At 38.4% G+C, this 16,091-nt stretch overlaps 1 protein-coding gene across 1 annotated transcript in view; it reads left to right on the forward strand.

The window, feature by feature from the left end:
- The first annotated feature begins 716 nt into the window (after nt 1-716).
- LOC136886794 (adhesion G-protein coupled receptor G4) overlaps nt 717-16,091 on the forward strand; it is an 87,347-nt gene continuing 71,972 nt past the window's right edge. Inside the window, exons 1-2 of the mRNA XM_068230966.1 lie at nt 717-804; nt 6,820-7,096. Of these exons, the coding sequence (XP_068087067.1) occupies nt 717-804; nt 6,820-7,096 (365 nt within the window). The remainder of the gene's footprint in view (nt 805-6,819; nt 7,097-16,091) is intronic.

A 16,091-nucleotide genomic window follows, 5' to 3' on the forward strand; every position in this document is an offset into this window, starting at 1 on the left:
CAAACACTGATATAGGAATTAGAAAGATATTTCTGAAGACTTTCATCTGGAGTATGTGGAATTGTATGTAAGTAAAACATGGACAATAACTAGCTCGGAAAGAAAGAGAATAGAAGCTTTTGAAACGTGGTGTTACAGAAGAATGTTGAAGGTGAGATGGATAGATCAAATCACGAATGAAGAGATACTGAATCGAATCAGGGAGAGGAGATTGATTTGGCTAAATTTGACGAGAAGAAGAGATAGAATGATAGGACACATCTTAAGACACCCAGAACTTGTACTTGTACAGTTGGTTTTTGAAGGAAGTGTAGGTGGTAAGAACGGTAGTGGTAGACCAAGGTATGAATATGACAAGCAGATTAAAGCAGATGTAGTATGCAATAGTTACGTAGAAATGAAAAGGTTAGCACAGGATAGGGTGGCATGGAAAGCTACATCAGACCAGTCTATGGACTGATGACTCAAACAACACGTCGTGTATTTCAGTGCACTATCAAAGGGTAGAGATGGGTCCACCTATCCAATACCATAAGCTTATATATTGTCTTATAAAACTGGGACTAGTTTCGATTTCATATATATATTGGGTCATCTACAGCCACGCTACACTTGAAAGACATAAGGTTTGTTCCAACAAGAACGGGAACAGTTTGCAAACTGGCTGACGCATGCGCAGTACAGAAAGAGCGTTCCAACAAACTTCAAACTCAAACATGGACTCGGAGTCGGTTGTTCCAGCAGACTATGGACCATTCCTGAACCAGTTTGTGGTCTGGCAAAGCAGTTCGTGCTCCAGAACAAGTACTGTTCGTCAGAGACATGCGCAGTACACCAAAATAAGTGTGAGCTGTGCATTATGGACCATAGCTGTCGCTTGGTGAAGCGTGAACAGCTGATCGGTATCATCTGGCGCGAGCAGACGACACGTTACATGTACAATTAAATAGAAGTACGGCATTGTTATACAACACGGATAGGTCTTATGGCAACGATGAGGGAGGAAGGGGCTAGGAGTGGGAAGGAAGCGGCCGTGGCCTTAATTAAGGTACAGCCCCAGCATTTGCCTGGTGTGAAAATGGGAAACCACGGAAAACCATCTTCAGGGCTGCCGACAGTGGGGTTCGAACCCACGATCTCCCGAATACTGGATACTGGCCACACTTAAGCGACTGCAGCTATTGAGCTTGGTAAAAAGTTATACAGTTAGAAAGTCATATTTGACTACACGCCGATAAAAAAGAGGCACGAGATAAAAACGAGAATGATGCATGACGATTTTGAAGGCGCTTACTTGAGCCACTAGTCACTGGGACATTCTATAACCAATAAAGTTGAAATAAATATCACATCAAAACCGCTGTGGTTGATGCCGAACTATGTTGTGGCTGAAGATGACCCAGTATATATGAGATAGAAACTAGTCCCAATTTTATAAGACAATATACAAGCTTATGGTATTGAATAGTGGACCCTTCTCTACCCTTTGATAGTGATCAGTTGTTAATACGGACCATAATGAAACTCTAACTTATGATATTTTCAGTGCATGTGTGTTCATTCTTTGTTCATAATTTTAATGACTTCAGTGTAATTTAGACAGTTGTGTCTGTGACAGTTTCTGGTATATTCTGTTCACATTATGGCCACAAAACATAACAAATGTAATCTCCAAGTGTTCAGAGCTACATTTAAAATTCAGTTTCTGTTCAGTTTACAGTCTAATAAAGGAAACTGTTATTCATTTTGTTCCACGTTTATTACATGTTATTGTAGCCATTTTTATGTTTTATTGGTTTAAGATTTTAAATGTTATGGTCAATTTGCATAGTAACTGTCTTTCTTTCACCGAGACCATGACGCAATATACGTGATGAAATCCAAAAATTAAAAATCTTCTTATTTTTGATTTCTAAAAGTTGGCAAGTATGGCTGATGGTATTTTTCCAGATATATGAAGTGCTTTCTGTATGTAACCCAAGTTTCACAACCATAAAATGACTTTGTATACATACAGCTTAGTTTGAGTACTGATGTTATGGTTGTCAAACACCCTAATTCGCATACGACCATACGCTGCGCTGGCACATTTGAAGCGATATTGAATTCTAGCTCACAGTAGAGCATTAGTGAACATTCCAGATGCATGTTGTTTGTTAGGGTGTGCGGGGAAAGTCAAAGAATGGATTTGTTTTGTGGGACTGCATGCGTGCTGTAATTTTCTTAGTGCCATGTGCAAGAGGGATTATCTTGTAAGAAGGATTAGAACAGTGAGTGAAAGTGTCCATGCTGTTGAGGGTGCAAGAAAGTTTTATGGAAACGGAATAAGAGATATAATGGTACTGCACAGTTTATTTAAGTTTTTCCTCATTCCACCATTCAAAGCTTTCTCCTTTAGAGTCTACCATATAGCAGAGATACTGCCAAGACACCGGAAGTTTGGACTGAACATCTACTTCTCCAAAGCACCAGCCAATTTGCTGAGCTGTACATGTCGCAAGCAGTGGTACAACTGAACAACTATCATCTCTGGACAATGACAGAAAAGGTATCGGCGAAAGAAAGGCAGAGGCCAAGGTGGGTCTTGCAAAGCACGTGTAATGCAGACCTATGATATTCGGCATCAGAATCCAACGAGAGGTGAGGAACATATATCAAGTAGGCGTAAAGAATACTAGGCTCGCTTAGGAGTCTGTGGTTACCCAACCTGGTGAAGCTGGGAATTCATACTGACCCGTCAGGTTTTCAATTCGTCTACTATTTTTTTTTTTAATATGTCTGATTGTCCTGACATTTTTTTTCAGACTCTACTATTCTTTCAAGTTTTCTTCCTGAAGAAAACTGCAGATATGAAATTTATTCTGTTTTAAATATGAAACACTGCTGATGGCTAAGTCATAGAACATTGTTTCTCCATGCTTCTGTTGGCAATAGTACATACAAGTTTTTGTTTGGCACAGCCATAATCCATTGCAGCTGTTGAATGTGTTTTTTCTTTAATAAATGCAGCACCATGCACAAATGAGAAAAATAGACTCGAAACTGATACTGTGCAAGCCCTAACCATTTTAATTTAAAGAATTTGACTTGTGCTGAGTTCTTTGCCAAAATATCAAAAGTTATAAAAACATACATAAAACATAAATAATTCCGTGAACCTAAAAATATGAACTTTACTCTTGTACATTTTGAAGTAGAATGTTCCCATTTGAAATGTAATTGTGACATAATTTATGATATGTGAGGAATTTATTTCCAAATTTTTATTATGTTCCAGTTTCTTACAAAATGATGATGATGATGCTTGTTGTTTAATGGGGCCTAACATCTAAGTCTTCAGCCAATAATGGTAAGAAATGAGATGAAACCTAATGACAATTTAAAAGTCCAAAAGCATCCACTGACCAGAAATCAGAACGTGATGACGAAGAATGAATGGGTGAATATGAATTTAAAACAATGAGTGGATCCGACCTGCAGTGCTGCACATTCCCAGAACTATCGTAAAACAATAGTGTTAGTGACTAAGGGACTGCTGCTAAAACATAATCCTGAATCGATGATGCTTGTTCTCTAAAGGGGTCCAAAATCCAGAGTATCGGGCCCTCATAATGGTACTTACTGCTAGTAAAGTAGAACTATGGTATTTGTCATGTTGTGGTACTAATCAAAAGTAGCGTAGACTCACGGTATTCCACACATTATGGTACTACTCACAAAGTAATACGCACGTGTAATGCAGACCTATGATATTCCTTACGTTGTGGTGCCACTTACAGGCAATGCAAACCTTTGGTGTTCCTCACATAGGTGTACTTATCACAGGGACTCGTGCTAACCCGTGGTGTTCCTCACATAGTGGGTACTAATCATAGGCAACGCATACCTACGGTGTTGTTTATAAGTTTCATTTCTGTATTGATAGATATTACTTTACAAAAAACAATATATATATGAGTCTCCACCTTATCAATACAAATTTATTTTACATAAGCAGGTAAATATAGTCAGGACTAGTTTCGACCCCTAGGGGGTCATCCTCAGTTGACATGCATTAAAAATGTATTATTTACAAAAACATCACATGTAGTGGTAAAAGCTTAAATTAATTTGAACCGATCATTAATGTTGGTATGTCTGGTACATTTGGGCTATTGTATGTGTCAATTTTGAGTTTTTAGCACACAGTGTGAAGGTAGTTGGTTGACTAGTGTGCATCATCCATGAAGACACATATTATTTTTTATGCTACTACCATCCAATTTTTGGGTTATACAATGTGGAATATACATACATTTGTGCAAATCAACAGTGGCAAGTTTAACAATATACATTTAAAGTTGGTTCATAAATTACACAAATTGGCTATTGATTAGTCATATGAAAATGTAGGACATTGGTTTGAACACTTTTGACTGAAATATCAATGTAACACCTTACAGGCATATATCTTAGATGCTAAAATCAGTTTATAAAGCCTGTTACTCTTGATTGAGTCTTGGAATATGGTTAAAAATTTTTAAAATAAAAACTATTTGCTTAGTATAGGCATTAAATAATGCTGTTAAAATGGACATATAGCTAAAACAGTGGTATATGTATGCCATATATGCCTGGTTAAAAACACATTACATTAATGTTATTGATATGTGGTGCTACATGTACATTGTTTTGGAATAAATGGGGTTGACGAATTTTTCACAACAGTCTTAGATATAGTGTTCCGATAAAATGGGTCCATAAAAATATTTATATGTAAAAAACGGTTAGGTAAGTATTTGAATAATCCGCTGCAGATCAGGTAATACTTAGTTATGTATCTGGAGATATTTTAGGCAGCTACTAATGTTGGAGTTATTAGAAATCTTGAATATATTAATGGAGCATGTTTTTCCATCCGTATGTCGTGATGTTTTAAGTTGGTGACATTTGTCAGAACGTGTTGAAATTCCTCCCCTCCAACCCCACTCCCATTACTAACACTCCACCCATTCCCCCAAACCTCCCCTCTACCGCCGCTAACTACAATCTCAGAGCAACACGTATCAGATCTCAACAGGCAGCTACAAAGAATGCACGGTTCCAACACCTTACGTAAGTAAAACGACATACGATTTACTATTACACTTTCATACCACACCATTATCACACTTATTATTTCTATTTCCAGATACTGTACCTTGTTTTTACAACATATACGCTTCCATGATAAAATCAACGTGCATCAAGACGCATAATTTCAACACGTTCTGACAAATGTCACCAACTTAAAACATCACGACATACGGATGGAAAAACATGCTCCATTAATATATTCAAGATTTCTAATAACTCCAACATTAGTAGCTGCCTAAAATATCTCCAGATACATAACTAAGTATTACCTGATCTGCAGCGGATTATTCAAATACTTACCTAACCGTTTTTTACATATAAATATTTTTATGGACCCATTTTATCGGAACACTATATCTAAGACTGTTGTGAAAAATTCGTCAACCCCATTTATTCCAAAACAATGTACATGTAGCACCACATATCAATAACATTAATGTAATGTGTTTTTAACCAGGCATATATGGCATACATATACCACTGTTTTAGCTATATGTCCATTTTAACAGCATTATTTAATGCCTATACTAAGCAAATAGTTTTTATTTTAAAAATTTTTAACCATATTCCAAGACTCAATCAAGAGTAACAGGCTTTATAAACTGATTTTAGCATCTAAGATATATGCCTGTAAGGTGTTACATTGATATTTCAGTCAAAAGTGTTCAAACCAATGTCCTACATTTTCATATGACTAATCAATAGCCAATTTGTGTAATTTATGAACCAACTTTAAATGTATATTGTTAAACTTGCCACTGTTGATTTGCACAAATGTATGTATATTCCACATTGTATAACCCAAAAATTGGATGGTAGTAGCATAAAAAATAATATGTGTCTTCATGGATGATGCACACTAGTCAACCAACTACCTTCACACTGTGTGCTAAAAACTCAAAATTGACACATACAATAGCCCAAATGTACCAGACATACCAACATTAATGATCGGTTCAAATTAATTTAAGCTTTTACCACTACATGTGATGTTTTTGTAAATAATACATTTTTAATGCATGTCAACTGAGGATGACCCCCTAGGGGTCGAAACTAGTCTTGACTATATTTACCTGCTTATGTAAAATAAATTTGTATTGATAAGGTGGAGACTCATATATATATTGTTTTTTGTAAAGTACCTACGGTGTTGCTAATATAGTGGTACTGATCACAGGCAATGCCAGACCCGTGGTGCTTCTCACATAATGGTACTAATTACAGGCAACGAAGGCCCGTGGTGTTTCGTATGTAGTAGTACTAATCACAGGTACTGTAAATCCCACCCTGATTCACACTCTGTTGCTACTAATCAAAAACCTATTGTGTACCTAACATAGTGGTACTACTCGCAAGTAAAAGTAACCCATGTTGTTCCCCGCATGATGGTACTAATTACAAGAAGTCACATGGTTCTAATTCGATCATCCCTTGGTCGCCCCTTTTAGTCTCCTGTTACGACAGGCAGGGGATACTGTCGGTGTATTTTCTGTCTGCATCTCCCACCCACAAGGGGTTATTACAAAATGTCCTAGATCCTAATTTTTGAAAGATAAGTGATAGGAACCTTGTCATATTCATGTTGTTGTCACTTGATTGATTGACTTTTTTGTTCCTTTATATCTTTGTCCACTAAGTCCAGGATGTTGTCCCTCTGTGGGAAGACAATGAGCTGGTGAGTTTGATGTGCTTGTCTGCCCACAGACTGCCTGCAAGGAGATGAGCCATTCTTCAATGCCACCTTCTGTGCGTACTGGCACAGAAGCCACCTCAACTGGGAGAGGGCTGTTCAACTCTGCATGCTCCTTGGCTCTCGGGACACTCTGGTGGATGTCATACCCAGGGCAAAGAGTAACCTAATGGAGAAGTTTCTACGTGAGGAGAACCTGACCAATCTCTGGATCCCTGTGAACCAGCCGGTGGCTAGTAGACCCCTTAAGTACGAGCTCATCAACCGTGATGGGGAATTTCCAGTACACTGGTGAGGAAACTATCTCTCTTATTAAAGTTGAACATTTAAATCCACCAGTCAATACTTTGTGATTTTTATCTCAATATTAGAGCAACATTGTAAAACAATGGGACAGGGAGCTGAAGTTCTTGCCATTTGCAGATATTGTGTACTCTGTAGGCACATGGACAACAACAAAACGTGATGAAAGCATAATCCAAGCAGCCAAGAAGTTGGTTGAAAACAATTGAGAATAGTACAGTGTGTTACAACTGAATCTCTGCAGTGAGCCAGGCTGGCATTGATGCTGCATATCTTGACAACGCTCGAGCCGAGCGGGATGCAACGCTGTTGTTAAAAATGTTGGGAGAAGTGGTCAATGGCGGGCAGGACTTACGATGCTTACTACAGATGGGTGAACATTTTTAGTGGGATGGTTTTTTTTTTTGGCAAGGTGACAAATGCACAAAGACAGTGAAGAGAAGATTTCGTGAATGGTTTCACGACTTTGTTCCACTGCATCGTGATACTGTGCAAGATTTAATAAATAAATTTTGTTGCTGCGCTACCATACTCGATGCTCTGAAGAGCAGTAGACTACCAATTTTAACGGAAGAGAAGCTTTTCAATGTTTCCGTCAGAATTCTTAATTGTCTGTCTAAATCCATGCGGAAATTGTCACAACAGTGCCTTCTCAGTGACGGGTGCAATGCCCATTGACCAACAGAGCACTCTGCTTCCCTGTAGGCCTCTACGCAACAGTCTTTTCATTGTTTGGGTTACTATTTGGAGTCATCCTTCTCATAAGATCATAACTTAATAATCTGCTTAATTCTTAAGGTTTCTGATGGACACCTGCCCAATCCAAGTTGTTCCAGAATATTCTCATTCCTAATAATGTCTCTCCTTGTCATTTAGAAACAACAACTGAAGAACTTCATTTCAGTGGCCTGTAAGAAATGTTTGGCAGGTCCAGTTGAAGTAGCCACTTCCAGTCTGTAAGTTAGAAGTGTTATGAGATACATTTTACACAGTGTGATTATAGAAGGTTGAGGAGCTGTGTCATCTCAAAGTGCTCGACGAACAAAGTGGTAGAATTTCAATGCAGCTTGTTTCTAATCACCCTTTTCTTGCTTAATATTTGCATGTATTTCCACACAATAAAGAAATAAATAAATGTCCTTTCGACAGTGTTATGGAGATGGTTGGCTCGGAGTTAGCTCCTAAACCGGAAGCTGGGACCTGGTCCAAGAACGAACTTTGCAACTTTTCATTTTGCACTTTTCAGTTCAGATTTTATTGCACCATCACTTTTCAGATTTAGCTTCCAAAGTGAAAAGTTAGTTTTTTTTGTTTTTTTTTTTCACTTTTCAAGCCTGTTATTTTCTTCCATTTGTATAGAAATGCAAAATGCAAAGAATTTTTTTTTTTTTACTAGTGACTTTATGTCACACCGACACAGATAGGTCTTATGGCGACGATGGGATAGGAAAGGCCTAGGAGTTGAAAGGAAGCGGCCATGGCCTTAATTAAGGTACAGATCCAGCATTTGCCTGGTGTGAAAATGGGAAACTACGGAAAACCATCTTCAGGGCTGCCAACAGTGGGATTCGAACCCACTATCTCCCGGACGCAAGCTCACAGCCGCGTGCCTCTAACCGCACCACCAACTCGCCCGGTAAGTGCAAAGAAATGACGTGAAAAGTTTTCATAAATCTCGCAAAGAGATGATTCCCTTTTTCATCTGTTAATTAACAAGTATGTTCACTAGTTTCTTGGTGTAGAAGTTACGACGACAGCTTTTGTTATCATCAAGTGAGGACAGTGATGAAGAATCCAACAAGAGAATGTACAAAGAAAGGCTTAATTTTCATACTCTCGCTTTGACAGAATTTTGCAAGTGTTTTCGTATTACCCCTACACAGGCTGAGTATATTCTTGAAATGATTGGTCATTTATTGGAACATCCAACAAGAAGAAGTCAATTCCTTTTCGAAAAAGAACAAATTCTTATATGCTTACATTGGTTAGAAAATGGTGCCCAGCTGCATGGTGTAGCAGCACTGCATGGGACATCAAAATCAATTATTTGCAGAACTGTTACCAAAGTCGTAGATGTTATAGGAAATGTAATATTTCCTAACATAGTACATTTGCCTGATAATCCACATAATATAGCGATGGAATATTTAATGAAGGGTGAATTTCCTTCTGTGTGTGGATGTGTTGATGGTACTATTGTTAATATTGATGCGTGACATCATTGGAGAGGTTATTTTTAAAGTTGCCAAAAGGATGTTTTTTTATATACTAAAAACTTCATATTTGGTCCGTATTGAAAGGAGACTAACATACTAATGGTCTATATTTTGTATTGTAATATACAGTATATATCTTTGTTCATTTGGTTATTCTGGCTGATGATGGTGTCCAAAGACATCGAAACCGGTCCCTAATAAAAATGTTGTGATCTTGTATTAGCGACATATTTTGTATTGATGTAAGGTGGAACATTTGAATGGGTGCTCGCAAAAACGGCCTAACCAACATTTTGTCAGAACAGAGATAAATCAACTTTTGCAAATGTCAAAAAAACCGAGCTTGATAGCTGCAGTCGCTGAAGTGCGGCCAGTATCCAGTATTTGGGAGATAGTAGGTTCGAACCCTACTGTCGGCAGCCCTGAAGATGGTTTTCCGTGGTTTCCCATTTTTACACCAGGCAAATGCTGGGGCTGTACCTTAATTAAGGCCGCTCCTTCCCACTCCTAGCCCTTCCCTGTCCCATCGTCACAATAAGACCTATCTGTGTCGGTGCGACGTAAAGCAACTAGCAAAAAAAAAAAGTCAAAAAAAAAAAATTATACCATAAAATTAATATTTGTTTCATTATTTTATCTTGATGTAGTACCTTTAAATTATCAATACCATATATTGGAACTGTATTAAAAATGAAAAGTGACTGGAAAGATAGGAATATAAGAAATGGAAGAAAATTGACTTCTGAGTTGACCTAGCTATAGGTAATAGTTTAGCTTAGATTCGTAACCAAACTTCATTTTATGATCATACAATACGAAAAGAGGGGTTTTATACAGTAAAGTAGACATAAAGATGCCGGCCCCTGGAGGCCCCGGGTTCGATTACTGGCCAGGTCAAGGATTTTTCTCTCGATCTGAGGGCTAGTTCGAGGTCCACTCAGCCTACGTGATTAGAATTGAGGAGATAACTGACGGTGAGATAGTGGCCCCGGTTTAGAAAGTCCAGAATAACGGCCGAGATGATGCGCCGTGCTGACCACGAGGCTCCTTGTAACCTGTAGGCCTTCGGACTGAGCAGCGGTCACTGGGCAGGCTAGAGCCCTTTCAAGGGTGTAGGTGCCGTAGGTTTTTTTAAAGACTTATTTTGAAATATGACATAACTTTCCCTCATGGGACAATCATCAGTCATATGGGTCATATTCTAATGCATTGGAAAATGATTCCTCTTGGCCATTGCCAGCTGTCAGTTCTCTGTAATACTGGTGATATCTTGCAGGGACATATTCAAGTAGCTCAAGCAAGTCCTTAAGCTGTACTTTGGTGACAGCTGAACACTAGCAAGTGATGGCCGACCACCATTACTGTTCCTTTGTGAAGGTCAACACAGTCATATTCCTCAACAATACCACATATATATTTAAAAAATACTTAAATGGTACACTCTCTTAAATAGTACGCCTGAAACTTTACTAATTAGTACTCTTTACTTATTTACTGATTTCATTCTCTTGGTTACTTTTTCTAGCAAAGACTGAGTGCTCACAAACTTATCACTTGCCATTTTTACTCCTTGAAATGGCTTTCTTACTCTAGCACTTTTTACTAAATCCATCCATCTGGCACAAAAACACAACAAACACCCACAGCCTCTAGTATGCATGGGAATAAGGTTTGCTAACCTACATATACAACAACGCCATCTTTACGGCCTCCTCTGTAAACGTCTGTTAGCCTGATTTTGCAATAACAAAATTGGTCTAAATAAAATGGCATAAAGTTCAAAGCGTTTTATCTCATGACACAGGATTACCTCTTGTTACCCCAACTCACAGAAGATACTTCAAACCTTCCGCAATGGTTAGCCCTTTTTTTCGAGCACCCATTCATTTGTACTCTCCTTTATTGTATGTTAAAAAGGATGTCCCATTTCTCCTTGAACTTCTAACACAGCGAGCTTCTTGTAATCGTCTTTCTTTCCGATGATAAAAGTTTAAAACTACCGGTACCACAGTTATACTGTTGAGTTCGCTGCAAAAAATAAAGCATTGAAAACATGGATTAATATACAGTTTTCCCATTGAATAAACTTGATCGGATCAATCATTCGCAAAGACTTTTCACATTGCAAAGAAATTGAAAGGTAAAACCTAGATCATGGAGGAACAGAAAAACTTTGCACTTTGCAAGAATTCTTAGTCTCAGCAGTGCAACAGAACAAAGGACTCCATTACTTCCCTCTTGAAGTTAAGTGAACAACCATTCTTGAGAATCAAGTTATGTAATCAGAATTTATTTTTGAGGCTCTTGCCGTTCTTTTCCTTATCTCTTTATCCAGCCTTTCCCAAATTTCAGACTCAAAATATACTTTATTTCCAGACCTGTAGTGAATATGTCACAAAAATACTTAAGCTTAAACATCATATTAAATTTACACAACATATTTCTTGTCTCTTTTATAAATTGCTTTACGTCGCACTGATACAGATAGACTGGGAAGGAAGTGGTACGGCCTTAATTAAGGCACAGTCCCAGCATTTGCCTGGTGCAAAAATGGGAAACCATGGAAAACCATCTTCAGGGCTGCCGACAGTGGGATTCGAACCCTCTATCTCCCAAATACTGGATACTGTTACATGTAATGAACTTCATGGTGGTCCGTATTGAAAATTGTATATTATCTTAAAACAATTAACTTTATTAAAATGGTCAACCTATTCAATATAATACATTCATAAGAATGTTTATAACTTGTCCATGTCTTTTTTTACAAGTTGCTTTACACTGCACCGATACAGATAGGTCTTATGGCGATGATGGGACAGGAAAGGGCTAGGACTGGGAAGGAAGTGGCCATGGCCTTAATTAAGGCACAGTCCCAGCATTTTCCTGGTGTGAAAATGGGAAACCATGGAAATTCATCTTCAGGCTGCCGACAGTGGGATTTGAACTCTCTCTCTCTCCCGAATACTGGATACGGGCCGCACTTAAGCATCTGCAGCTATCGAGCTCGGTTTACGTAACAAACATATTGAAACAGGGATGCCCGTACTTCAGTTTTGCGGAGAGCATGGATAACGCCAAGGCGTGTACGGTTCATGCTTTGGAGAGTACGAGAGAAGGGTAGTGAAATTTCATATTTAAAGTGGAACTTGAAATTTATTCAAAAGAAATGCATAGAAATTATATCACCTTTTACAGACCTTTTACAGACGGCTGTTGTCAGCCCTTGATGTTGATGGAGACTCGAACCTGGGGCGGTCGTCTGATGATAGTGCAGCGTGGAATAATTGTTAAGTTTTGTATTCCACAAAGTCCTATTAAAGGAGCAGAGAAATGTAGAACTTTCGCACAGAATGTCAATGGAATCTGATACGACACTTCTCTACCACACTGCACTGCGAATTAAGACAAGACACTGTTTGCTGGTCGAATAGGTTCCACTGTAAATGGTGTTGGACGCACATTTGAGGGGGAAAAAAAAAAAAGATGAGTTCAAAGACACAGTTCTGTGAGAATAATGCAATAGGCACTATTGAACTTGAAATGATAAGCAATGAAAATAATCTGGAACTTTCCGAGATGCGATAGTTTAGCACTTCACTCAATCTCAAAAGAAAATAAACGAAGTTCTTTGGACATAGTCTCTGCACTGTTTGCAATGAGTACATGCAATGTCCTAGCACACACACTCGTAGAAATAAATTAAAGTCTCTGCGAAGACAGAAAGAAACAGTTTATGACAGTCTCATGAAAGAGAACCAAGTTCTGTTACGACTCGGTCTTAACAAAATCACGTAATTTCTCAGAGGAAAAATTTTCACTGAGGCACAATATTACACGTAAATTCAGACATAGTCTTTATGAGGGAAATTGACATAGTCCCTCGAAAAGAATATTCCATGAATCAGCACTGTCCTTGAAAGGAAATATCGGCACAGTTTTATGAATTTAAATATTAGCACAGTTCTGTGAAATGGGTTGACACAGTCTTTTAGAAATGAAGATTGGCACAGATTTATGCAAAGAAAATGTTGACACTGTTTTTCTCACGGATTGACACAGTCTTTGAAAGAAAAGTAGGCACTGTTCTTTACGAAATAAAGTGACACTGACCATAAAAGAATTATGTCGCTAGGGCACAATTCTTACGAAACAGCCTAACAGAGTCTCTTGTAGAGGAAACAGCTAAAGCACAGTCTTTATGGCCTAAGTCCTTTAAGCACAGTTTCAAAATGTACAGTCTCTTCAATTACACAATTCACAAAAAAAATGAAGTTACACGGCTCGACAGACTAATATTAACAAGAATAAGCTTTCACTTACATGCAAATTTAAAGTCCACAGAGAAGCTTTCAACACTAGTATTACGTACTTTCGAACCCCGGTCCTCAGCCGGACAGAGTAACGAACCGTATCACATAGTGAGGCGACTGGTTCACGACGATGTGCTCGCTCGCACACACACACTGAGGCATCCAGTGACACACTGACCCACTCAAGGCTGGCAACTTCCTTTCATTGCCGAAGATCGGACGGCGAGACTGTAAATGTGAGCATCTTAAAAAATTCATATCTTGGCCATCCTTCCACAGATTTTAATGACATTTTGGTTAGTAGCATTTATTGTCCAGGCCTACAAGGTGACGTTCTCGAAATTATGATTTAACCTTCCGTTCGTGATGAAATGCCATAGAACCAAAGAGAACTTTTGGTGTGACGTCACTTGGCCTTGGCTGGCACTCTGGAGCAGCGCTTGCTTGCCTGCTGTCCCCCACAATGCCTGCATGCTCGGCGCTCATTTTGAATCCGTACAGCCGGGTGTTAGCGAGTTCTTCTCAAGAAATACCTGAACGCGAATGCTCGCAGGGCATTCCCGTTTCAATATGCATGTGATATTCTTGAAATTGATCAAAATTCACCAAAAGAATATGAAACTTACGGAGCTAATCATTTTTCAATGTTTAGGTTGGTTGTTTTATGTGCATTGTTGCTTACCAATAAGATAACTTAACATACCTGCCAACTTTCCTGATTTAGTCTGGAGACTCCCAATTTCCGACAGTTTTACGTGCCTCCCAATTATTCTATTATTTCTCCTGATTTTAGCTTGTATTTTGGTGAACTTCAAATATTCGTTTTCAAATACCACCATTTCAGCTTTGTACACCAGTGGCCGGAAGTCCTTCGCTCATTGGCCGCTTTCAAATGAAATAATTATTTTCACCATGTTGGTTAATCCTGTCCGTATTCACTTATATTCAACTTTATATAGAACACTTTCCCATCTTGTCAATACTTTTTTTCTTATACTTCATTACCATACATGTTTCGAGAGGTAATTACTCTCTTCTTCAGCGGTGCCAAAACATCAATAATCTTTGAACTTGGTACACTGGTACATATATACAGGGTCTTTGTTTATGCTTGGCAGGGACTTTATCGCTTGAACTTGGCCGTCGTTGACAGGCCACTACCGGCCCCTGGCGTGCGTGGTTTCCGGCACTTCTCCAGTTGCTGAGAGCTGAGCTCCGAGATAGTAGCGTGTTCAATGAAGCTACTGCATACTAGATGTCGTATTGTATAGTGTTTTCAAAATCAAATCAAAATCTCTTTATTTGCAAATGAGGTGTCTACCTCGGTGACAAATGGTACACTAAAATACATTATTGTCAAGCACTAAATATTAAATTAACAAGAGAAGAAAATTTTCCTATAATACAATATTATACAATTTACGCTAACAATGTTTTCTATAAAACACACAGCTCATCCTTAATAAATTTATATTATTTACAAAATTCTACTTATAATATCTCCTGTACTACTTACAAATATAGTCAACTGATATACAGTATGGGGAATTACTTCAAATGATACTATACAACTGGTATAAGATTAATATTTACATTGCATTTATTTATTTACTTTTTTTTTTTTTTTTACCCGTTCTGGATCCTAAGTAGCATAACGACCTGCTGCGTCTTAACCAGAGCCCCTTTTGCCACCACTTTTCAGAGTTCCTGAAAGGCCTTCACAGCTACCGTAGCGGTCCCAGGGCCCTCTAAGTCCCCACTGTACTTCACCCCTACAGGCAGTCCCCTACTTTGGCTGTCCAAACTCCTTAGACCAGGGGATAGAATTAATTTATTCACTCACATTTTTTTAAATTTACAATAACCTGCACTAGTCGAATGCCCTCTAATGCTTCATTTATTTTCTCTGTTGCTGTTTATTCTCTTCTTGAATATCTGTACAGATTTTGGAGAAGGATCAAACACTACCCCTGGTAAACTGTTCCACTCCTTCACACCCTTCCCAATGAATGAAAATTTACCCCAATCGCTTCTGCTAAAATTCCTTCTAATTTTATATTTGTGGTCAGTCCTGCCGATATAATTATTTTCCAACTGAAGCCTCTCACGGATATCTCCCCATGCTTCTTCTCCTGTATAGGCTCTATATAATCCTATAAGTCTAGTTTTCTCCCTTCTCTTACTTAAAGTTTCCCACCCAAGTTCCTTTAATATTTCTGATACACTACTCTTTCTCCTGAAATCCCCTGTTACAAATCTTGCTGCTTTCCTCTGCACACTATCTATTTCTTTTATTAGGTATTCTTGGTGAGGATCCCAAACACTGTTTGCATATTCCAATAATGGACGAACCATACTCAAGTAACTTTTTTCTTTTAATTCTTTGTTGCATCCTTTAAGTAGCCTCATTATGACATGTAACGATCTGTATGCTTTCCCAACAATGTCATCAAT

Source organism: Anabrus simplex, chromosome X (assembly GCF_040414725.1).
Source record: "Anabrus simplex isolate iqAnaSimp1 chromosome X, ASM4041472v1, whole genome shotgun sequence".
NCBI classification, from domain to species: domain Eukaryota; kingdom Metazoa; phylum Arthropoda; class Insecta; order Orthoptera; family Tettigoniidae; genus Anabrus; species Anabrus simplex.